The sequence below is a fragment of the Lycorma delicatula genome, chromosome 5 (assembly GCF_047948215.1).
Source record: "Lycorma delicatula isolate Av1 chromosome 5, ASM4794821v1, whole genome shotgun sequence".
NCBI lineage: Eukaryota > Metazoa > Arthropoda > Insecta > Hemiptera > Fulgoridae > Lycorma > Lycorma delicatula.
The window spans coordinates 81,433,308-81,459,888 of NC_134459.1; the positions used below are offsets into that span (position 1 = coordinate 81,433,308).

Here is a 26,581-nt window from a genome sequence, read left to right on the forward strand (position 1 = left end):
ATCAATATTTGATGATACTGACTTTTTTTAGAACGTGACACAGACATGAAGTTTTTGCCAGTCAAAAGCACAATTGACTGATTTGCTTACGTTCTTATATATTGCCCATCCTTTTTAATTTTACAACTTAGGTAAAAAATTCATAATCTCTATTAAATATCTCAATATTTAATTTCTTACAGTCCTCCTTTCTGTCAAATTTGATAATTTACTTTACTCTTATTTTCTTCCAAGCTGAATTTTTCCCCTAGCAAGGAATGTCATTCCGAATTTCTTGTAACAATTTTATTTTAGTAAAATATAACATTTTGTATTTTTCCTATATGCAAGCTGAAAAGCAGTGGGTATAAATTACATTCTTATCTCACAGCCTTCTAAATTACAACTTGTTTAGGTTTTACTACTTTATATTTCTCCTATCTATACATTTCAGATTAATTTTCTTTAAAGATTTAAACATTCTACTTTATTCTGTAATATCAAATGCCTTCTCCAGTGCAAATATCTTAGGTGATATATTCTTCTATAGCCTCTCTCTTTTTTTGTTTAGCCTCCGGAACTATCGTAAGGTATTACTTCAGAGGAGGAGTGAGGATGATGTATATGAGTGTAAATAAAGTGTAGTCTTGTACAGTCTCAGTTCAACCATTCCTGAAATGTGTGGTTAATTGAAACCCAACTACCAATGATGAACACTGGTATCCACAATCTAGTACTCAAATCCATATAAAAGTAATTGCCTTTACTAGAATTTGAAACTCAGAACTCTCAACTATTCTTCTATAGACAGTCTTTTAAGATTAATCTTAGGGCTAGAGTACCCTCCCTAAGTACAATTTCTTTCTGAAATTGAAAAGGTCATCAGTACACCTCCAGCACAACTCTATTCACTTGTAAACATCCTAGATAGTATTTTTTTACAAGTTAAATGTTCAGACTGATTGTGCAATTGTTCTTACACTTATTTTTGTTATTGAAAAAATTAGAAGCAAAATAATTTTTAATATTGTTAATTAATTATATAATTGTCCAATTTTTTCGAATTACATTATTTTCAACCTTATTTTAAAATGTTTTATTATGTATCTCTCAAACCTTAGGATAAATTGTTGAAAACTTTTGAAGCTGGGCATTTAAAATGATGCTGATCTAAGGAGTCTTTTTTGTTTCCAAAATTAATCCAGTCTTTAGTTATAAATTATAGAAATTATACTGTCCAAACTATTTTACATTTAGAAAATGTAATTGTATTAAGAGTTGAGAGAGAGTGAGTGAGTGAGAGAGAGAGGAAAACCATTTTAAATGTCATCTTGAGAATATATTTTTTATTAGCAGTTAAATAAAACATTTATAACTCTGTAATATTAGATCATATTATGTAACAGTATTAATGAGAAATAGATTGTTTTTAATAGAGTGATCTGCATACATTCTCTTAAACTAGAAAAACATAGTTCAGTGAGCACAACCTTTTTAACTTGAAAGCTACAATGATTTTCTGATTGTAAATTTTTATCAGTATTAAATATCTATCTAGCTTTGTGGCTAAAGATAATTTGGCCAAGATCAATTACAGGTGTTCATTTTTAATAAATTTTTGAAATGTTTTCATTGAGAACCATGAAAATGTAATAAGCTATGATTCCTCCTGTTGGTCACCTAACAGAGCAAGGTCAGCCCATTTTGTCGGTGATGAGAGTGAAGTATTTATCTGAAGAAATATCCAGATAGTTTAAACTATAGCAAGGCATTTTAAATTGTTACACTAATAGTTGCAACTGTTTCTCCATGTCAGATGGGTTTGTCCTGGTAATAAATATATAAATAAAATAAAACAAAATATTATTCTGATTGGTACATAATAAATAATACATCACATAGATCATGTCAGGAATGAGTAAATGGACAATTTCATAAATAAAAAAGAATTTGCCTAGCATTCACCTGGGTAGATCAAGGGAAGCTGTGGTGAAACCTTGATCAGAGCAGCATCACAAAATACACAATCGGTTATAAAATAAAAAATTGTTTGATTAAAGTCTATATTAATTATTTAAAACATAAACAAATGAAATAATATTGAGATAAATACATGAAGATACTAAATACAAAAAATTTCAGTTCAGAAGGTATTAATCAAAATGAAGTGAGCAAAATTTTATATATATACATATACTTGTATATTGAATTGATTGCAGAAAATTCAGCCCTTTTTTTTATCCGTATTATTTAAAAATCCATAAAAAAATTAATATTGCTTCTAAAATGGAAAATATTTAATTAAATTTTAAACGGATTAATGGGGAGATTTTTTTTAATTGTTTAAAAAAACAACACAGTGTTGGACTTAGTGGAACTGTGGGATTTTCACAAAAAACCTACATTTCACAAAAACCTGTGAGTTTTTCTGATACATGGGGCTTACACTTACATATACACACAACTTAATTAAAAATATTTATCATTTTATTTAAATATAATATTTTTTTGTTTATTTAATTCAATGATTCTAACTGAAGCGTGCGCGCCTAACATTTTTAATTCACGTGGGTGTGGCAGTACTAGTGGCAACGGTCAGCACTAACTAAACTAATGTAATTTCTCAACTTACGTTGAACAAATTTTGGTTCTATGGTCGGCATACTGGTAAGCCCCACGAGGCTTAACACACCAGGCACTGAGTCAACCAAGGGATCAAGTTCCAGACCCAGCCAGACCAAGTTACTTTTTTACACTTTGAATATTATTTATTCATTTATTTAATTCTACTACTCATCTGTGACGTCAAAACAGCAGATGACTACAACAGCTGTACAACAAGTTTAACCAACCTTTGAAATATTAACAAAATAAAATAAATAATTAATATTTAAAGTGTAAAAAATTGGTTGGCAACTTTGTGGAATTTCAATTTTCTTGGTCCAAGAGGACGAGGGAAAAGGGAATTTTTCACAGGGAAAAAGGGAATTCCAATATGGCGGACTACGACTCTAGCGCTCATTGTGATGACAGTGGGTACTATTGACGCAGTGTGCCTACCCATTAGCCTCTAATTTAGAGCATTTTTTGCAGTGGAGGTGCGATTTGGCAATTTATTTTGCAGATATTATTTTTTAATTGTTAAGAAATGTGCCTAAGAAAAATATGACCTTAATTAGGTGAAATCACAAGATACTGAGGGCAACCTTGCTCTACAGCCTCACTCTCTCTACCTTTTAAATTGAAAATTTAATGGTATCAATGCCCCATATATAGAAGTAATCTGACCAAGTTTGGTCAAAATCAATCCAGTAGGTATAAGGTAATTTAGAGGTCAACATCAAGCACACACATGCATATTAACATTAACATCTGGAAAATTCCCATCTGATTTTTTGGGTCCCTTAGATGTCAAAACATCAAGGTCCAGTAAAAACCGCATTTGCCCAAATTGGACCAATACAATAATTTCCCTTCTAGAACTATAGCTCTATCTAGATGGGAAAGTAAAATGAGTATGAAAGCACGATTTACATTTATGGGTACCAAACATGTACAGTAGCGAACAAATTAATCCGAACAAAGGGAATTTTTGTTCTGTTATAGGGAATTCTCATTGTGTGGCAGACTGCTTGCTGTTTGGTGTTTCAGGTTGTGTTGTTAGTTCATATACAAACAGAATTAGTGGTTTTTGTACTTTTATAATTCATTGTCAATTAGTTTTTGGTAACCTTGGGAGTTACTGTTATAAGTTTGTTATTCGTTTCTAGTTAATATAATGGATATAACCCCCATGAAAGCAGTAAAAAATTGTTCTTCTTTTCCAACACACCAAATGACTCAAAGACAGATTGTCAGTGAGTGTAGTGCAGGGTTAGGTACAGTAAATGAAATCGTGAAAGTGTTTAGGAAAACAGGTTCCATCTCTCCAAAGAGAAAAGTAAAATGTGGATGGAAAAAGAAAACCATATCTTACAGGATTTTTTACAAATAAGAAAAAGGAAAATTAATCCATGATTGTCAGCTGTTGACCTTAATAGGGACTTGAGACCCAGTTGGACTAATGTTTCTGATATGACAGTTTGTAGAAGATTGTTGGCAGGGGGAAGGATTGCTTGTAAACCTAAAAAAAAGCAGTTACTTACTTACACAGGTTATGAAGCCAAAAAGATTTCAATGGGCAACGGGACATAAAGAATGGACTTCCAACCATGTAGGGGGAAGCATCCACCTTCAGACCCTCTGATTACATCTCACAGTCATCAGCCAGGCCTCGGTCGGGATACCACTGATGTAAATGCCTCGGTCGGGATACCACTGATGTAAATGCCTCGGGAGACATTTGCATCAGTAAATACATATCAAATTTTGCCTTCACATAGGCCTCAAATGGACATCTTCACATCCAACCTAACATGATTTGCTCTAACCGAAATCTAACTAACTAACCGAAATCGCAGATGCGCAAACCCCGTTCCTAGTACAGATTTGACAACACCATTTTTGACTGTGAATGCCTCAGAAAGTTAAATCAGTGCTACACTCATAGCAATGAAAATTGTGTTTTACGCAACATAGAAATTCAGACCTGCACCCAAATAAGTGGACCAGTTTACGTCACCTAACAAGGAGAATGTAACCTCATTCCAATCCGCGCAGGAGCCGGGGACAACCCCCGCACAGTAATTAAGATGTGGAAAAAAGCTATTTTTTCAGACGAGACTCATTTTTTGTCCAAGGGAGAGAGTAGCCTACATTCATAAGTCAGCAGATGCTCATAAGTCTACTATGCCAGCACACCTGCAATAAAACAAGCTCCAAACACCCAGCCAAAAAGATGTTTTGGGGATGTTTTACACATGAAGGGCCAGGAGCACTAATGCCTGTGGATGGGATGTTAAAATTGAACCAGTACATTAATGAAAAATAGTCCAGCAATGAAAAATAGTACCACTTATGTAGAAGAACCCAGAACTCATTTTGCAACAGGACCTTGCACCATTCACATATCGAAGAAAGCAAAAGAGTTCATCAAAAACTAAAAAATTCAAGTCCTCTCACGGCCAGGGAACTCCCCCAATCCAATCTATTTTTTTCACGCAATTCATATTGTGGGAACCCTGTCTATTTTGTCATTGTTAGAAATAATTATAATATTTTTACTGGTCATAATCTATAATTGGTCCTGAATTTTAATTCCATTCTTCTTAATTAATATGTACCAAAAATATAGTTCAACGGTATAAAGTAGAGTTATAAAGCTTTCAGAACAAAAATGAAATAGTTCAACGGCAGTATAGTTGCTCTCTGTAAACGCTGTTTAATCGTGCTAATATCTGTCTATTCGTGTGTAGAACTAAGTTCGTTGCAGAAACGTCAAGTAAATAATTCGTTACGGTAGGTTAAAATTAAGTTTGTAGGGTTCTTCGTACGAAGTAACTAATTTTTTGCTGTTACAGTGCGACTTACATTGTTGTGAAAATAAAAACGCTATTTTTATTTTATTAACTGTCACTTTATTCTGGCTGATTTATTAACCTGTGAAACAATATAAACATTTACACTAATGAATACATGATAAACATATCCAAAGATAGTATATGTATCACATCTAATTCCTTCCTAATCAATTTGCTTTATTCCAACAGCTGTTTACGATGTTCTGGTCGTACTTAGTGATTGTGCCAGTATTGTTTTTCAATATTGTTTTTATATGTAAGTATATATTTTTAATAAGTTTACAGATGAATTGTAATTGTGATTACTTATATGATAATAATTAATTATTAATATCATACAATATAATTTATATTATAGTTTATTCTATTACATATAATTTAGTACAATAATATAATTAATATTATAATTATCTTAGTAATTAGGCAACTGTTAGTATATTTGGTACTCATTAATAGTAAAGAATATGTTATATAAACATTATCATTTGTGTTTTTATTTTTATTTTTTAAAAAAGGTGTATTTAAGGGAAGTTTGATATAGGCACAAATCACTCCAATGAAGAAGCAAAATCCCTTATTCAATAAGGGTCAGATGACTTGTGTGATCCCATGTTTCATTGACTTTCCTTTGTGATAATTATGTTATTAATCTGTATTATTTATTTAGTAGTATCTCATTTATAAGTATTTATCTAAAATTGTGTTTGTTTATTAGACTAATTTTATCATATCCATTGTGTTTGTAAATTTCATACTAAAAACAACTTTCTAAATGAATTAACACCAGGCTATTCAAATCACACACATTGTTATTTGATCCCATAGTAAAGGAGTTTCTTGATTCATGGTGGGCTCCATTGACAACAGTATAACCAGCAACGTCAACAAAGCATCTGAAAAATAACTTAAAAAAGATCTTAACACATTTCCATTTGTTATAGATTGAATAAGTCATCTTGCTTTATTATTGTTTTTTTTAACTTCAATGTGATGTTGATCAATCAATTTTTGTTCATATTACATCAACATGATATTTTTTATTTAATGAGTTCAAAGTAACTGTCTGGTGTGCTTATTAATTACTATCGATTTTTTTTAAAATTTCTACTGATATTGGTTTACAATACTTTCTTTTTTTTTTGTCTGATTTAACACCTATTTTCTAATTCATTCCAACCTTTCTGGTTGAGCACTTACACTTATTTTTACATCATATAAAATCAAACATATCAAAAACATAGAAACATTTTTTACATTTACATGACATATGATTAATTAAAGTATAAATTACAAAAAAAAGCAGTAGAGTTCAATTAAAAAAAAAAATCAACAAATCTTAGCTACATCTAAAAAAAAAAAAAATAGCTAAGAATAGAACATAAACACAAATAATTTTATTCTGTATGTCCTAACTGTCAGAAAATGATAAATAATAAACATGAGTGAACCAAAGTGGCAATCATAATTTAGTTGAAATATATATGAATTATTGATTCTATATAGGTTATATTAAAATGTCGCAATAAAAATGAATATACTGTGGAACACATTTTACAGAATAGTCACAGTGTCCGTTTCCATGTTATAACATACCACTTGGTAACACTGTATGTTATTAGGCAATTATAAAGGTTAATCAGCTGCTTTAATTTACTCAACAAAGTCCCAAGTTTGTTACAAGTTATTTTCATATGTTCAGTGAGAATTCTGATTTTGAGTTGTTAAGTTAAAATAACAAAAATGTTATAAGCAAATAATCAATTGAAGGAAGACTTACTGCTAATGTTTGGGTGCCTGAGTGTATAAATTCAGATTGACAACCTAAGATAAAGAGGTTGGTTCAACTTCTTTTTAAGGAACTCTATCAGTAGTAAAACTCCAAATGTGGGAAAAAATATTTTTCCAACAGGCCAGTATTCAATTTGAAATGATCTGGAAGTCCTTCCATTGAATAACTCTGATAACACTGATAGCCAAAAAAGTTTAATGTTTCTTGAAGTGTGATACCATTTCTTGAATTGCTTTTTTACGTAAATTACAGATCTGTAAATACAGTTTTTCTGTCTCTTGTAGTTTTAAATAAATTACGCTTCAAAAGGGAAAATATTGTTAAAATCTGTGAAATTAAAAATTTTGCATTGTTATACCAATATTAGAATGATGTTTTAACATTCGCTGATGTTTTTCTTTTATAAGTAGCCTCAGGCACAATCTGAATTAATGTTCAACAGTAATCAGCTAGCATGTTAGTATTCCATTTCCCTTTACAACGGCTTTCCATCACTGAAATATCTTTGTAGAAATGTTCACCGTGTTCGTCACTTACGTCTCCAAGGTTGACCGGGAAAAACTCCAGATGCGAGTGTAGGAAATGTATTTTCAAAGACATTACATCCCATAGCTCTGTATGAAGTAAGAAACTGATTAACAATATCATGATAATTGTTGGATTTTTGTTTGCTGAGAAAAGTTTTGCAAACATCTTTAAATGAAGCCCAAGCTGCACTTTCTACATTATTTAACATAGAGTTAAATACATCATCTTTGACCAACTCTCTTATTTGAGGACCAATAAATATTTCTTCTTTAATTTTTCCTTCACTTACGTGTGGAAGTTTCTGCCTGATGTACAAAATTCCCGGAGTATCCTTCTTCATTGATTTTAGAGAATTTTTCATTAGTCCTAGCTTGATGTGGAGAGAGGGCAAAAATATTATTTTGGGTTCAACTAATGGCTCACGAATAATATTTTTCCCATTTGAAGTTAAGTTGTCTCATTTCTTCCACTCTTTGGTAACATAATGTTTATCTATAGCTCAGCTTTCCCATTCGCAAAGAAAACACATGTACTTAGTATAGTCTAACTTCTTGCCTAACAAAATAGCTATAACTTTCAAAATCACCACATATGTTCCAGCTATTATTTTTATAATTTATTTTTTCAAAAATGCCTTTCATCACATTGTATGTCTCTTTCAAATTAATACCATAAGCGATTGGTGTCGAAGGATATTTGTTAGCATTGTGTAGTAGGACCACTTTTAAACTGTACATGGATGAATGTATGAAAAGGTGCCAGCCCTCAGGTTTATGAACTTATCCTAAGTTCAACATAAGCTCATCAGTATTTGTGTAATAAATCAAATTATTTTCATCAGTAAAGAAGTGAGAAAGTTCTTTTTGTCGGCTTCGAAAGCCCAAAATTTTTGTATTTTTTTAAAGTAAATTCCAATTTTGCAGTCTTGATCCTAACAGTTAAGCTTGATTTTTCATAAATTTAAATCCCTATCCAAGTCATTTAGTTCACCTTTTGGTGTAAGATGTGGCTTATTGGAAGATAATTCAAAATCAAAATCATTTTTGTCTTCTTCAGTACTGGACTACTAACAAATTTAAGACAGCAATAAGACTGAACAAATTAATTCATTCCTTAATCCAATGCTTAATACAAACAACACAGTTGTGTTTTGAGTTACATGTTTTGACCTGCACAGACATGCTTAATCTTGTTCAGAAAGCTCACTCTTCAGTATTACATATGTTGTCATAATACGTGACTATGATGATTTAATTCTATGTCTAGTATTGTTTATTTATAGTTTACAAATTATGTTAACAAAGTTAAACAATAAAAAGTGAGTTAACAAAATACAATATAGGAGCTTAAAATGCTACGTGTTGCGTTTCTAAAGCAATTTATACTTCTCGGCAGTACACATATGTTTATCATTGCTAAGGGCCATTGTTTTGGAACAGTATGCAATATGAAAATCAGTCAACATTTAACTGTTAAACTATTCAGTTCAATACAAGTTATAAGCTCTTAATGAATTATATACATTTATACATTTGTTACTTAATATGTGGAATGCTAATAATAAAACTCAGTTTTAATACATAATAATTCAGTGTCTCCTTCAGTGTTTTTATACATTCATTTACTAAATACTTGGGACCTATCCCAACACTACTTATAAGCTGAAAAATGAAAAAATCCTTTAATTAAAATTTAAAAATTTTTCAAAAATGGTTGGTGATAAAAAGATCCGAGTTCATGTTCGTTTTCAGCATCAAAAAACAGATTAAAATCATGTATCGCATGATAGGAAACAAAAATTATGTTTATCAGTGTAATGTTGAGGAATCCTCTTTACAATCTCCTCTTAAATCAACCATGAGGAGGTCCTTACAGCTAAATATTTTCCATTCAACACTTCTGAAAATTAAGCTTGCCCCATGTTAATGAGTTTCTGATCAGGAGTTGGCTTTAAGGAAAACTTGATGTAAATTTTTTTAAAGAGATTTTTTCCAATGTTCAATCATGAAAACCAATTTTCCTAACTGGCAAGTGCACCATTTATCTGAGTAGAAGATCTCAGAAAGTGCATTTTTGGTGTAAAGAAAATCCCAATTTTATGAAGAAATCACAGATCATCTACTTCTTGTTATGATGTGGGCAGTGATATCTGAAATGTATCTAAGACAATACGTTTTTTTATGAAATTTTAACAGCTTTTCATATCTTAAAAAATACTTGAAAATTATTTTATTCCTTGCTTTGATTGATTGGTATGGAATTAACTTCCATTTTACACCAAGATAGAGGTTATTCAGATTATTTTACTCAGTCATTAACAGACTTTTTAAGTAAACATTTTAAAAGGGAGTGGTTTGGTAGGGGCTCTAAAATTCAGTGGCTGCCTAGAAATCTGCTTAACAACCTGTGACAACTCTCTTTTTAAATCTACCATTTGTAATTAAGGTATGTTAATGATCTTAAAACAGCTGTCAAAGACTTTTTGCTGATTTGATCCTTCAACATAGAAGAGAATCTCTAAATGAACTTGGGGACTGATAAAACTGGTTCTTGGCAATGGAGGAACATACACAAATGTAATTTAAAGTAAGTTTTATGTATAAAAATATTAAATAAATAAATGACAAACAATTCATGTTTGTTTATTTGTATGGAAAGAGACTTAAAAGCCACTCTGTATAGTTAAAAGTAAAGCAAAAAATTCTTACTAATATTAATCTGGAAAGGAAATTGTGTTTTTTACTTTTGTTATGAAAATATTTTTTCCAAATTTTTGTTCCGGTACTGTAAGTTTATTGTACATCTCTAAGGGTATAAATAATAGTACAAAACTTCACCTTTTAGTTAATTTGACCTCAAGAAAATTAAAAACATCAGTGTTATTATAATTTTAAAAATGAGTCAATATTAATTATTATTACTTATTATTATTGTACTACATAATAAAAAGTTATTTATTTATTACATTAATTTACTATTGTTAAGTTGAAAAGTTATTTATTCTAAAACTAATATTAAAAGGCAACCTTTATTAAAAAACTGAACTGCACAAAAAGGTAATAAATTTTATATTATTTAAATTGGATCTCATAAGGTTAAAAAATAAAATTGAAATAAAGTTAGCGTCAGATACAATATTTAAACAAATTACAAATACTGTTTTAACATATATATTAGTAAACATGGTGAAATTGATTTTAAATATTTCTAGAAAGAAATTATTAAAAATTACTTAATATTAATATTAATGTGGCAGTGGGCTTTCCAGAAGATCTTTAGGGAGCTGTTAATTGGCTTTTTCATCAGTGATGCTAATGTGTTAATGGGATTTATCTTGAAATTATTGGCAACACTTTTTATTATATGGTTTGGTATATTTGAAGTATATTGATTATTATATTCAAAATTTACATAGTTTATTTACTTTTTTGTAAGTGTGTCCTGTTTCTGTCGTTAGATGTTTTTAAGGGATAATTCTGTTGTTTATAGAAGTTGTTCATATTCTTTCTATCAGAAGGTAAATTTATGGTCTGTTCATTCACTTAAAAATGCATTTTATAAATATGTTAAATTTTTTTTTAACCTCTGGGTCCACTATTAGGTATTACTTCAGAGGATGAGCTGAGTGATTTGTAGTGTGTGAAATGCCGTTCTTGACTGGGATTCGAACCCAGGACCTCTGGATGAAAGGCCAAATTAATTATTAACTATCTAAACTGTTATATTTATGAAATACTGCTAGACAGGTAGAGATGCACATTCATTAACAGATACAATCAAAATAACCTGGGCACTATGAACAACAGAATAAATCTGAATCCTCTTTATCTGGACGATTGATTGAAAAATTGAACATCTTTTATATGTCTAAAATTCTTCATCTCCTAAAAAGTAAATTGTAAAAATTCACCCTTATTGTTTCAGGCAATAAACTACCTTTTAAATGGTATGCTTGTCCCTGAATTTTAAAAGGGGAGTTTTTTTATTATTACTAGTTATTTTATTATAATCAAAAGAAATCATTTGGTATGCCAAATAATACAATCTAAGAAAGAAATTGATTTGATTTTGAATGAGTTCCTAATATAAGATTTTGTAATGGGTCTGAGTAATTTAAGATTTCAAGCAATTAAACTTTCCCATTGTAATAACAAAAACAGGAATTTTTCTTTTTTTACTAGTTTTATGGTGAAAACATGTTATATCAAATTGTCAAAAATGTAGTGATTTGTTATTTTTGTACATATTATGTTGGTTATAACTATGTATGGACTTGCTCTTTGTCTTTCAGTGCAGCTGCATGATTTCATGAGTTTTGAACTCTACAAGAATGCAACTTGGTAGTTGCATTGTTGATGATTAATGTACAATAGTTGATAAATGTAATTGTTACATTACAACAAAGCTTTTACTGCTTTCTTTATAACTTTCTTTGCCAGTGCTTAGTTAAAAAAAAAAATTATTAATTATTATTGTTTTCAGTTTAAAGATTACAACACTTATCCTTATCATGATAGCTCTTGATCATTCAAATTTCTATTTGTAAATAAATTTTTTTCTTATTTATGAATGCCTGTTGGTGGAGTTTTGAATTATTGTTATCTTTAGTATTCATTTGGTGAATTATAATATTTAAAAAAAAGACATAGGTCATTAATCATTTTAATTTAAATGTATATAATTTCCCTTTGCCATTTCTTTTTGTTTTATTTAGATATACTATAAATTTTTTTTTTAGTTTAATAATTGTGTAATATATGTTTCAGCATCTGAAAGTACAACAATTATATCAAAAGATGATATGAAAAAATTTACTGAAGAAGTATTGCAAAAAGATAACAGTGGAATTTCACCTAAGGTTCAAGTAAATAAACAAGGAAGAACAAATTCTGGATCATCTACTGACAAAGCAGAAAAGCCGTGAGTTAACAACTTTTTTTGTTAGGCTACAGTTTAAAATTATTATTTATTAATTTTATGAATCTAATAATACAAAAAATGTATACTATGTTATTATTAATTTTATTATATTTGTTTCAGATTATTAAATATAGATGAAACTGTACTTAAATATACAACTATTGCTCTTTTGAGGGCTATGTTTGATAACTTTGATCCAGATGTTAAACATGCTGAAGCCGTAACTGCTTCAGAAGTTGAAGAAGAAGATAAATTTTTGGATGCTGTGTTGAATACAGATGTTATGACTTATACATTAAAATTTTTAAAAGACAGGGGTAATTATGGAATGTACATATTTAAAAAAAAAAATGTTAATTATAACTTCAGATCATTTTAACTTTCTTTTTTCTTATAGAAAAAATTATTTTTTTAAATCCTATCAAAGAAATTCAAGAATGTTTGTGTTTATATGTTATATTAATTCCAGTAATATTTCTATAAATAATGTGTCATCTGGATGTGACAAGATTGTAAAATAACCCTTAGAGAACAGCCTCCATGGATTGACCATCTTCCATTGTGGTGCCACGTGTACTTTTGGTAGCCAACAGGGTTACAGGGTTTTACAGGGTAAAACACTAGTTCTAATTGGAACTTAGTGGGTAGCAGTTTTGTATATCTATGGGACTGTGGAAATTACTCTTTCCTATTCAGTGGTTTCATAATAAAACCAAATAGTGGATGAGGCAACTACTGGATGAAGCCCAAACCTCCTATCCATAATCCTAATTAATCAATTAAATTCTGGATGTATTGTCAACTTTTCTCTTCAAAAATTACTAATAAATATGTTATTGGCTTTGGTTTATCAAAAGCAATTTACATCACATTGATAAAATAAAAAAATAAATTAAAATAGGTAATTGAAGGTTTGAACTATTCACACAAAGTATTAAATATTTTATCATTATCAGACTGATGACAGTTCTTAAGAATTTTATTTCCATGTAAATTCTTTTTTTAAAAAAAGCTTGTAGGTATTCATTAAAATCCTTATTTAAATACATTTAATTTTTATCAAATTATGTGGATTAATATGAAATGTCCACCAAATGTGTTTAAAAAAAAAATGTGTTTAGCCATATTAGAAATATGTATTTTTCCATTTGCTTGAGAGCTACTTAAATTTTTTTTAAGATTACACGTTGATCTATATAATAGTCTAGGACATTTTAGTCTGGGTATCAGAATTCTTTTATTTATTATTTTCTTTATTATTTGAAAAAAATATATATATTTCTTTTAAATACAGTTTTTAATCTAATTTTTATAAATACTAGGAAAAAGATACCATGAAAATGTTACTTGGTTTATTGTTTGATTACACATGATCTTGTTAAATGATTTTGCCAATTGTAACTAAATAACATTCATGAATTTAGTTTACTAACAACAGCAAAAACTTTTACTATGAAAAGCTTCAAAACCCTGAACATTTTTAGCTGTTTCTTGAGTTGTGATTTTTTAACACAGCTCTAACCCCAATGTTTTCCTTTTTTATCCTTAAAACACAAATATAATTTTAGATAAATCATTTGTATCAAGAAGTATAAATCACTTGAGAAGTATAAATTGTTTGAATGAATGAGTTATTTGAATGAACAAATTGTTCGTGCACTGCTTGCAACTGCCCGGCGCAGCAGCTAAAATAAAAATGTGCGCACATACAACAAACAAACCCATGCACCATCCTTTTTTTATGGGAAAGATTTACCATTCATTCTTTAATCTTTTGTTATTACTGACTGATGATTAGTTTGTGTCCAAGATTATCCTCTCCTTTCTCCTTGAATTGTTTGTTAGATTCATTGATTACTCCCAACAGATTCAGATTCAATCAGAGAAACAGATCTGTTATCTCTATAGAGAAACTGGATCTGTTATCACAATTTTCATTATGATAGAGATTATCATCTCAATCCATGTAAGGAGGATATAAAAATAGAGCATTCAGTGTTCATTTATCAGGAAAGTATGCTATGGTAATAAAATAATTCATTTAAAATCAATAAAGATGTAGAAAATATTAAAAAAAATAATTAGCTGTTTTTCAGCAATCACTTGTTTATCAAATTAAATATTCTAGAAAACTTGTAAGTTTTTAGATTTGTTATGTTTATTAATTTTTTATGTTCATTAATAATATTGGTGATTGTCTAGAGTTAATATTGGAGTTGTCTAGAGTTCTGTATTCCTGATAGTTTGTGTAGAAAATAATATTAATTTAAAATGTTCCACAAAGGTGTTAGGAATATTCTAATTACTTAACACTTACAGTATAAATTTTGAAATCTTTCTGTTGAGCACCCAGACTGGATCTGTTTCTTTCATGGATTCTTATAATATGCTTTAAAAAGTTCGCAAAGAATATTTTTATAATAATATTACTTTGTTGTTAATTTTTGATTAATTGTAATTATTAATCAAACTTTAAAACTGAGAAGTCTAAGTAGTTCTCTACATATGGAAGTGTCTACACTTGTGAATTTAGATAACTTTGTTTCTACTGTTTGCATTTGGTCATCATTCATCTAAAAGAAAACCAAAAATGTTTTTGTTAATCTTTCTGAAAGCATCTGAAAATTTTCAAACGCAATTTTAATCTTTTAATTAACTGCAGCATCATTTTAAAATGTTTTTTAGTTTCCAAAATTTTTATTACACACATATTTCATTTTTTATATTGCATGTTAATTTCTATATTGGAGAATTTTCTATTATTTTTAATATTTTTTCCCTATTATTCTGAATTTTCTTTAGAAACTACGAAATTATGTTTGAAAATTTTAATTAATTGATTATGAAATTTGTAACTGGTATTTCTGTTTTTTATAATAGCTAATTATTGTTTCTTTGCATTGGAAATCAGACTGATCTAAAATTTAAAAAAAAGTAGACTGTTAAAATAAAAATATTATTTATTCCTAATGTGTACATTGCAATCTGTTCAAAATAGTGAAAAATAAGCAAACCCCCCCCCCCCCCCGGGCCAATGAGATGATAGTATATATGACAAGTAAATGAGTCTTGTATAGACTCAGGCTGATCATTCCTGTGGTGTGTGAATTGAACCTCAACCACCAAAGTACACTGGTATCCACTGTTTGGTATTCAAATCCATATAAAAGCAACCAACTTTTGGAAGGATTTGAACCTGAGAACTTCCAACTTTGAAAACCAGCTGGTAAACAGGTGAATTGCGATGACAAGTTTACCACTAGATTAGCCCTGTGGGTTCTAAAAAACAACTAATTTTAGTTGGTATGGACTAATAGGAATGAACAACTACAAAAATGTTGGATTAAAATATTAGTCTATTCAGACTTAAATTTATTGTTGTAAGCAGTACTATATACATTATTTTCAGTAGTAATGTTATTATAGAATGGATAACATTTAAAAATTTTTTATTGATGAATTAATTCATTAATTCACTGCAGAAGATTTTTGAAGCTTGTATGTGGGAATACAGAAATAGAATTTTATAGTGTACGAAAAATACCATGTCTGACCAAGATTTCTATTTCATTTTCTTGCTTTTTATTTAAGTTAGTTACTTTGAGAAACATGTCAGTTTCGCTTCCCATAGGCTGTTATGAATAATTTAATTATTTCTCTTATGTAACTGTTCTTAGAATGCAATTTATTATCAAAAATAAATTATGAATTATAGTATCAGTTAAATAAAATATTTGATATATTTTATTTTAATATTTAAACAAACATAATATAACCTAATCTTTGTTTCTCATGCTTGCAAAAGCTATGAAATAAATATAAGCATTTCTAAGTACACTGCAAAACGTTTTTAGCTTGCCCTAAGTTCTCTCATCATTTTATTTTCAAAGCACTATTTCCAGAGGCATTTCTTTAAATACTGTGATTACATCAGGTTGTAAGGTTATTGTATTGATGAAAAACTAGAACTATAATCATGAGAAAGTTGTCTCACTTGTTTTATTAATCTATTATAGTTGATTTGGATTATTTCAGGTTTAATTTTCTGTTTTAATAATTCTGTTACAGGATTATTTACTGGAGATAGAGCTGAATTTAAAGAATTTTTGAAGAACACATGGTTTACACTATATTCAAGAGGCCATCGCAAAAAAAGTTCTTCTGCATTTGAACACATATTTTTGGGTGAATTAAAAGCCAATCAAGTATCTGGATTCCATAGTTGGATATATTTTAATGACCAAGAAGCAAAAAATGATTTGAATTATCTCGGCTGGATGGGAGAAACTGATTTTGGAAAAGTAAGTTATTAATTGTTCAGAAGTGTATCACTCAAATATTTTACTTCAGATTTTATCATAATCTTTATCATATATTTCTACTTAAACAGTTTTTGTCACTCATATGCAGTCATTTTTTTTTTATGGGTGTGTACCTTATGACTCACACTGTAATGAATGTGTTCAAATTACTCAATTCTCAATAATATGGTAAACATTTAAGAATTTTCTCAATGAAATCCTGTTTGATTATTTCTTTTATCTTAATCTCCTGACAGCTATTCCAAATAGTTAATTCTTTATCCTCAGTTATTCAAATTCATTTATCTAAATAATTTAATTATTTCACTGAATCAAATTTTATTGCAACCCATTTTACAGACATATACGAAGTGTGATCAAAAAATACGGTGAATGAATTTTTATAGCGGCAACTGCCGACGCTACATCCATATGCTGTAATTTGTCCAATAGCGAGATCAACTGAGACAGGCAGGGACAAGTTGTAACACGTTCAAGCTTGCCAGTCAGCTGCCAGAGCCGCTAGACTGAGGTTGTGTTTATAGTGTCTGTCGCGCAACATGGATTTTTAACAACGCATTAACATTAAGTTTTGTTTTAAGTTGTAAAAGAGTGCCAAAGAAGCTCACGAAATGTTAGAATCGGTGTACGGCGATAATGTGGTAACTTTGAAGACTGTGTACAAGTGGTATGACTGATTTAAAAACGGAAATGAGTCTGTTGAAGACGAGCAGCGTGCGGGACATCCAGTAACCTCAAAAACAGTTGAAAATGTGCAAAAAGTGGAAACAATTGTTCGTTCAAACAGGCGAATGACTATTTGAGAGCTATCGGAAGACCTTAATATCTCGTACGGATCCGTTCAAAGCGAAACGACGTACGAAGAAAGCGACCAGAAAAATAGACCAATGGCTTCCTTCTTCACCACGACAACACTCGTGTCACACCTCGCTTCTCATTCGCGAGTTTTTGGCCGAAAAAAGTGTTCCTGTCTGTCCACATCCGCCATACTTACCGGATTTAGCACCATGCGACTTTTGGCTCTTCCCAAAAATTAAAACTGTGCTTAAAGGAAAACGTTTTGACACCATTGCTGACATTGAGAGGGCTATGACTGAGCAGCTGAAGGCCCTTCCGAAAGAGGCCTTCCAGAAATGCCTCCAGTCATGGAGTCAACGTTGAGATAAGTGCATTGCTAGCCAAGGACAGTACTTTGAAGGAGATTAAATCGAATTCTATGTAACCTTATTACTTTTTTTAATAAAAAATTATTCACCGTATTTTTTGATCACACCTCGTATATAAAAATATACTTTAGTGGTGTTAATAAGTTCATTTTTTGTTTTCTTTATAATAATGATTGTGATCTCTTTAAATGATTGAATAAAGCATTCTATGCTATTATTTCCCTTGTTTAAGATTAAAGTTTATAATTAATAGAATATAGGAAAAATATTTTTACATATTTATGTAAAATTCGAAGCCTTATTAAAAAGAAGTGTTGTTTTTTTAATTGGCTGTTTAATCATCTTTGATTCATCAGCATATTGATGTACCAAAACAGCTGACAGGTTTGAATTGATGATGCCGCAGAATATACAAATTAAAAGAAACAGATTATTTTCAGATAAGATAATTTAATGAAAAAACAAGAGTTAATAAATAAATAAAGAAGAGCAAACATTTGCAGTTAGAAAAGTATTCATGTAAAAGTTATGCTCATGTAAATATTAATTAGAATTTTTGTTATCTGTTAAACATAATTTTTCAATCAGTACAATTGGGAATATTAGCTCTAGAGAACAACAGAAAGTTCTCTCCTTTGGTGCACTTTTAAACTCATTTATTTATTTTGGATTCTGAATACATAAACCCATCAGACATTTACAACTTCAGTGATTAAACAATGTGAAAATAATTGCATGTATTGAATAATTTTTAAATTGAATTCATTATTTTAAAAGTTGGAAAACATGTCTTATTGATGTGAAATATGTGATGTGTCCAGTTGAAGTTAGAGATTAGAAATTCCAGTTGTGGAATTGATAAAAATATACAGGTAAGTTGTATTAAAACAAACTGCTTAAAAATTTAGTATATAGTTCATTCTATTTTTCATTAAAAAAAAACCAAGTTGCTTTTCAGAAGTGATGTTAAGCTTATGAACAGTTGTAAATAAGTCAGACTTAGTCTGCCTAGAAAATTAAAGCACTATTTTTTGTAATGAATTTTTGGAAAAAGTAGTAATAACTTTTGATGGGAATTGAATTCATCATAATCTAGAATTCAGTTCATAAAAAAAATGCAGTGGAGGTATTTTAATTTTTCAGTCATGAAAAATCCATAAGTCAATTGTTTGCTGGAATGTAAAGTTACAATCATCTATTGTAAAATTACATTGCCAATTTTATGTTATTTATTTTTTCTGAAAAGAAAGGATGATAGGCAGTTGTTTAATATCTCTATTACGTATTTAATAAAGTTAGCATTACTGAGAAGAAAAAGTATTACAATGAATTTGTATTTTTTTATCCTTGCATTTAAACTACTGAAAAAATAAATTTGTAAGTTTTGCTTTGTATAAACAATCAATGAACAGTCAGCTAGTGCTGCTTAAAATTATCGTAACATGAACAATTTTAGATAAGATTCTTTAAATTGTTACATTTGTAAATGCATATTTGTTTTTTTTTTTTATAGGGAAAAATATTGAAAGTTCATTACACCTGGAAAGGAACCAATAAACCAGTTGGAACACTTTTTGTTGGAACAAGTCCAGAACTAGAATTAGCTCTTTACACTGTCTGTTTTCTAGCCTATCCAAACAATAAATGCGAGTTTACTTTAAATAATAAACCAGTTTTTATACAAACTTATACATTTACTGGACCAAAGCATCAGAAACTCATTGGAAGTGCTTTTCCTGGAATTTAAAAGTTAAGACAATTTTTATAATGCACAGTGTATCTTGTTTACTAATGTGAATTTATTTATTATGATTTGTGTATCAGTGTTTGTATGCAAAAATGCATAACACTGTTTCCATAAAACATAATTATAATTACTTATATAAAATATAAGGTAAAATATAAGAATTGTATTATTAGGGTATATTTGCAGTATGTTTAAAATCATTTATTATTATTATTAATAATAATAATTATTATTTATTATTATTAATAATTACTTTACATGAAATTGAATGTATTATCTTGGTATTTTTCATAATGTCTTAGGATGTTTTATCCAATTATGCATGTCTATTGTACAGGGTTTTTGTTTCCATAAAACAGTATTTTAAGGTTTATTTTTGAGATTATACTTCACTACCACGTAACACATTTACATAATTGTAATTACTGATGTAAAATATAAGAATTATAATATTAGGGTATATTTACAATATTATTAAGATTAAGATGTATGTGTAAAATAATTTATTATTATTATTAATGATTACTTTACATGAAATTGAATGTATTATCATAATATTTTTCATAATGTCTTAGGATGTTTTATCCAATTATGCATGTATATTGTACAGGGTGTTTTATGTTTTCGTAGAACAGTATTTTAAGGTTTATTTTTGAGATTATACTTCACTGCACAAAACACATCTATGTAATTGTAATTACTAAGGTAAAATATAAGGTAAAAAATAAGAATTATATTACTAGGGTATATTTACAATATTAAGATTAAAAAGTATGCTTAAAATAATTTATTATTATTAATAATTACTTTACATGAAATTGAATGTATTATCATAGTATTTTTCATAATGTCTTAGGATGTTTTATCCAATTATACATGTATATTGTACAGAGTGTTTTATGATTTATTTTTGAGATTATACTTCACTACCAGGTAACACATTTACGTAATTGTAATTACTTATGTAAAATACAAGGTAAAATATAAGAATTATATTATTAGGGTATATTTACAATATTATTAAAATTAAAAAGTATATTTAAAATAATTTATTACTATTAATAATTATTTTACATGAAATTTGAATGTATTATTGTAGTATTTTTCATAACGTCTTAGGATGTTTTATCCAATTATTGCATGTCTATTGTTCAGGGTATTTTATGAAATTGGTAATAATTAAATAACTTAAAATTTATAAAAAAATTAAAAAATTAATTTATATCATTTTAATTTTAGTGTGCATGCTTTTTTTATTGCACTCTTCATGATGATGTAATTTCATTATTTCATGATTAAATGTCTCTTTTCAGAAATTCATTAATCTTTGTTTTATTCTCCCGCTATCTTTTTTCTCCTACTACATACTGCATTGTTATCTATTCACTCCTACTTATTCATATCTATAGTGTACAAATGTAGATTTTTGAGAACTTATTCTTTGACAAAGTCAATCTTTATTTAGGTTAAGTGAAAAGGTATGCAATGCTGAATTTTCTTAATCCACTTAAGTGGGAAATTTGCTTTAAGTTGCCACTAATAGATGGATGGTAATGCTTGACCGTGTAGCCATAACACATACACAACAGTCAGCTAATCTCTTCCTACTTTGACTGTCACTGGAATATGTGCTTAAAAAGATTATCATGTGTTTTACACAGTCTTAATGTGTACTTATTCTTGAGAGTTATTTTACATCACAATCATTTTAAAAGTGCCAGAAAGACTTTGCTGTAGCTTTTCCTCAGTTAAATGTAGCTGATAAGTCAAAGATTTTATACATAGTCGCATGTTTTAGAGAAACCAATAGTAAAAATCATAAGAAGGCTATCTCAGCAGATTGGAATGTCATGTGGGAGTGTCTGCAAAGCCACAAAAAATAAAAATTATGTCTGTACTGTATTCATGTAATGCAGGAGTTACGAGAATCGAATCACAGACAAAACTCAATTATTGCAAATGGTTTATGTCTTCTCTTTGCAGCAATATTTGGATCTCGGATAATACTTTCTTTAGTGAAGAAACATGGTTTCATCTAAGTGGCTATGTAAACAGCCAGAACAGTTGATATTGGAGTGCAGAGAACCTTCATATTTTCCACAATACTACATTACATTAAGAAAAAAAAACATCGTTTGGTGGGTGATTTCTCGGAAGAGTAGTGGGTCTAATATTTTTATGAAGACAGTAACATCTGAACACTGTCAGCTGATTATAGCTGGATTTCATAGCACTGCTAGAAGAAGATGAATGAATAATTGCAGGTTGCAATGAGTTGGTGCACACAGCAAAAAACACAATGTTGCTGCTATGCGAGTTCTTTGAGGAGAAAGTTATTTTCCTGTGGTCCACCTAGGTCACCAGATTTTTCTTACATTTACCTCTTTTTGAGGTTATTTAAAAGAAAAGTGTTCAGAATTAATTCTCATTCATTTTATTGACTATAATTTCATAATAAATGTTTGAAATGTCTTCCATGTAAAAGTACTCAAGCAACACTTTTGTTCATGTAAGCAGCTACTTTTTTAATGGTTGCATAACATACGGGATATTTTGATTTCAATTTTTCATTTGAGTTTATAAAATGTATGAGAAAACATACCATTTTGGCAGGTTTACCATCTATAAAACCTGGCAAAATGATTGTCGTGAAGTCGTACTTAATTTTAGAAATGAAAATCTCTATATGGACGTTTTCTGTTAGCTACTGTAGGTGGTGTTGCTGAGGGACAGTTTAACATATTCCTCCTAATTAGATTCACTAATAACTTTACCAATGAGGATTTATCACAGTTTAAAACCTTAAAAATGAAGGTGATCTATAACTGTATGATTAACAGATCACATGATCTGACAATAATAGAATAATACTGCACTGCATATAGTTAGTAGAAGCAATAGTAGTTGTTAATTATATCCATCAACAACAACCTAACTGTGAAGCAGTACACACTATTAGTTGGTCATGTGTGCATTGTGAAATAGAAGCCACCGTTCAACTGCTTGTAATAGCTTAATTTACTAATGATATTTTTTTAAAGTAGACAATTACGAGATTAAAAAAAAATACTGCTCCTTATTTGGTAACGTTTTGATATGGTTTGACATGTTTTGTTTGTAAACAATTATTCATCACACCTGAAAGTATGAACATTTTTCATATAACTATATGCAAAATGAATGCATGTGAGGATGGTCTGGTAGTGAACAATGGTCCTTGTTGGATGCCTCAATAAACCTAGATATCTAACCGTTCCTTGAGTATTGGGTCCTTTTCTGTCTGTGCATCAAATACCTAGACAATATCATGTATTAATTCACCACACAACAGGATCAAACTTATCTCCGCTTCTGGTATGAATATTATGGTAATGGAATGATTGGTGATTATATTTTCTGTGTTTTTATACACTAGATCTAATTCAAAGCCATACTGTCATTGCTGATGGGTTGTAATTTGTTGTCTGATAAAATTAAAATAGCTTTTCAGTATTCATAATTTCATCTATTAATGTATCCAATGAGACTATCCCATCATGCTGCACTGTATAACTCCATCATCGACTGTCTACCCTCTATTATCATCAGATGAAGGCTGCAATTCGAATATGGTATTGTGTCAGCTATTGTAATACACTTTGTCGTTCACTACAGACTCTGATGAGTTACAGCATAGAAATATCTCAGTCAGAGCAGAGTTTCAAGACCATATGATGTCACAGCTTAGTTGCACATTTCAAGGTCATATGGCGTCACTATAATTTAATCGCTTCTTCAAAGTATGGAGTGGTGGCAGTGGGGGGTTAAAATCTGTACTAATTTAAAACCAAACATGATTCATCATGTGCTAACTCAAAACCAGCCCACTTCTCTCATATTCACACATCCATCCAGGTTCAGTCCCTAGTACAGATCATACCCAATATTTATTAAGGGTAAGATCTTTGCTAGTCGACTGCTGATCTTGAGAATATGTGCTAACTTAGGACCAGACACCACCTCTTGTGTGCTAATACTAAAACCAGATCACTTACCTCATACTCTCACATCAACCCAGGTGCACACTTGGGTGTAAAATCTGAGCCAGAAGCGGTTACTTTTAACTACTCATTTCCACTCCTAACTTACACCATGCGACTGAAAGTAATTCTGTACTTTCCTTTGAAAAGTCGGAAAAATCACTAATGCAGTTTTGAATCTGTATTAAATTCTAATTTTTATAACTGCTCTTTTAATAAATCTTTAAACATATATTATTTATTTTTCTTCAGATACTTTTTTGCATTTTAAACAGGGAAGAAAATCAGTATTTTCAAAAGCGACTTTGCAGTAACAGTCGGCCTAGAGAGTGGTGGATGAAGTTGAGAAACCGAATTGGCTGTTGCAGTTGATTATGAAAATCCTATTGATCCTCAGATCAATAGTGCAGATAAAAATGAAAAGTAAGACAACGTTATTTTTATAACGTAAGAAGAAACACCAAAATTATCTACAATGGAATTGCAGCAACTTGTATTATAAAGCAGCGCCAAATTTTTGCTGAACAGCAAAAATTGATTAAAATACAAATGGAAAAAGAAGAATATTTAATAAAAATACTGTAAGAGAAATACGAGGAGAAAAATAGATGAACGAAATGAGGAAACTACCACAGTTCCTAAATTTTCTCAGAATTACAAACTCACTTGAGTTTTGATAAATAAAGATACGAATTATCCTTACTAAATCCATTAAACTGTTTTTTAGAATTTAACACTTACAATAAATTTTCTTTAATTGTACGTCTGTTAAGCTTGATGGATGGGATCCTTACCAAGGCAACCTTTGGCAGATGTGTGAAGTTAGCCCCGTCCTCCTCACGAAACACTGATGAAATCATAACATAAAATTGTTATTGCTTCTGTTCAAAAGCTGCCTTGTTGGTATAACTGGCTCGGCAAACCTTATGTTTGCTGAGTCACCCAATATTTGTGCTATTTTGTGTATGATCTTGTTTCATTCTTTATTTATTTTTTACTTTTAAAGTTTTTAATTTTTATTTCCGCATCCAGCGCTATAGCAAAACTACAGCTGTAGAAGGGAAAGTATTGTAATCTGTCCAATTTGAGCATATTTGCTTTTCACAGGATCTTGATTTTTGATTTCTAAGGAACAAAAAAAACCATATAACCAGATGGAAATTTTCTGGATATGTGTGTGTGTGTGTGTTAGATCTCCAAAACTACTGGACCAATTTTGACCACATTTAGTTAAATTACTTCTATATATGGGATATTAATGCTATTAAATTTTCAACTAAAAAGATAAACAGGGTAGGGCTGTAGGGTCATCCTCAGTATCTTGAGATTTCACCTAATTAAAGTCTTATTTTCTTAGGCACGTTTGTCAACAATTAAAAAGTGATATTTGCAACAAAAAAAATTTTTTTCCAAAATCACATCTGCACCCCAAAATATGCTCTAAACTATTGGCTAAGGGGGTTTACTTATCCTGAGCCTGAAAGGGAAGATGCTGCCACGTGGTGACGATTCCAGTTGCCACGTCATCCCTTAGGTACCTAGCCCTTATGGGCTTTATTAGAAGTCATCTTCTGAACCCACAGAAGATGGGTTTAGTCATCTTAGCCAAATAGCCCTTCAGCAGCATTAACTTGATTTTATTCTTGGTTTTAAGTGGTTTACTGCGTCAATATCCACTGTGGGTATTCTGCCCCCTATTACCACAAGGAGCACTAGTGTAGCATTGATGTACGTTTTATGTGTAAGCTGTGTGACAGGAGAGTCATACAACTCTGTTGTCAGCTTTTTTATCCTACAAAGAAAGAAACTCAAAAGGAAAGGGATATTACAATTCAATAATCCTAAAATGTCTAGATGTTTTTGTTCTCCCACAGTTATTATCGTGTCAGTGTCATCTTCATCAATTAAACTTATCACGGGGTTCACGACATGGTCATTATATTCATCCATATTTTCAAATTGTCATTTAAATATATGGTAACATTATACAAAATTATGTAGCGCACTATTGTTCTCAGGATTTTTTCTGCAATACCCTTATACTCGTTAAAAATGAGAACCGCATTTTTAATTGACCAAATATTTCTTCTGTAATATCCCTTTCCTTAGAATATAAAAAAATGCATCATCCCTGTTCATTTAATCAATGGTGGAAAGGGTCAAGGGGCCATGGAGATATTCCGTAACTGCTGACACCTAGCAAGCAGAACCTGCGTTAAATATTAACATTTTTCTTTTTAATGTGCTTCACCATATTCTGCCGTCATGTACACCCCTGGCCATTGCGCATTTATGCTAGTAAAACTTTCATTCACATCACAGGTCGCTTGTTTGTTTATACTAGCATAACCTTTCTGATTTATGTACTTGTCAGCAAAGATACCATGTGGCCTCTGTATTCTTACATGTGTACAGTCGAGAGCACCAGTGACTAGGTATTCGCAAACGAGCTTGCCAGTTTGCTTGTGTTTTATTCAGTTTGTTCAGTGTTGACTACAATTTTATCCACTCATCTGCCTTCTGCAGAATTTAATCCGAAACAAAATCAAACATTTTCCAAATTGTTGAACAATGTAGACCAAAATCTTCTGCTGCTCCTTCTTCATAACCAGGATCAGTAACACAATGTAGAAACATTTTTATCTTGACTCT

The 26,581-nt window shown here is 30.0% G+C and overlaps 1 protein-coding gene across 2 annotated transcripts in view; it reads left to right on the top strand.

The window, feature by feature from the left end:
- Positions 1-5,241: 5,241 nt before the first annotated feature.
- Positions 5,242-26,581, top strand: part of LOC142325128 (endoribonuclease Arlr-like) — a 68,380-nt gene continuing 47,040 nt past the window's right edge. Inside the window, exons 1-5 of one of the 2 annotated variants that reach the window (XM_075366492.1) lie at positions 5,242-5,694; positions 12,522-12,675; positions 12,796-12,992; positions 16,744-16,976; positions 19,677-21,230. In XM_075366492.1, the coding sequence (XP_075222607.1) occupies positions 5,637-5,694; positions 12,522-12,675; positions 12,796-12,992; positions 16,744-16,976; positions 19,677-19,910 (876 nt within the window). In that variant the 5' untranslated portion in view covers positions 5,242-5,636 and the 3' untranslated portion in view covers positions 19,911-21,230. Of the gene's footprint in view, positions 5,695-12,521; positions 12,676-12,795; positions 12,993-16,743; positions 16,977-19,676; positions 21,231-26,581 lie in introns of those variants that run through there. The other variant, XM_075366493.1, reaches the window with a different exon arrangement.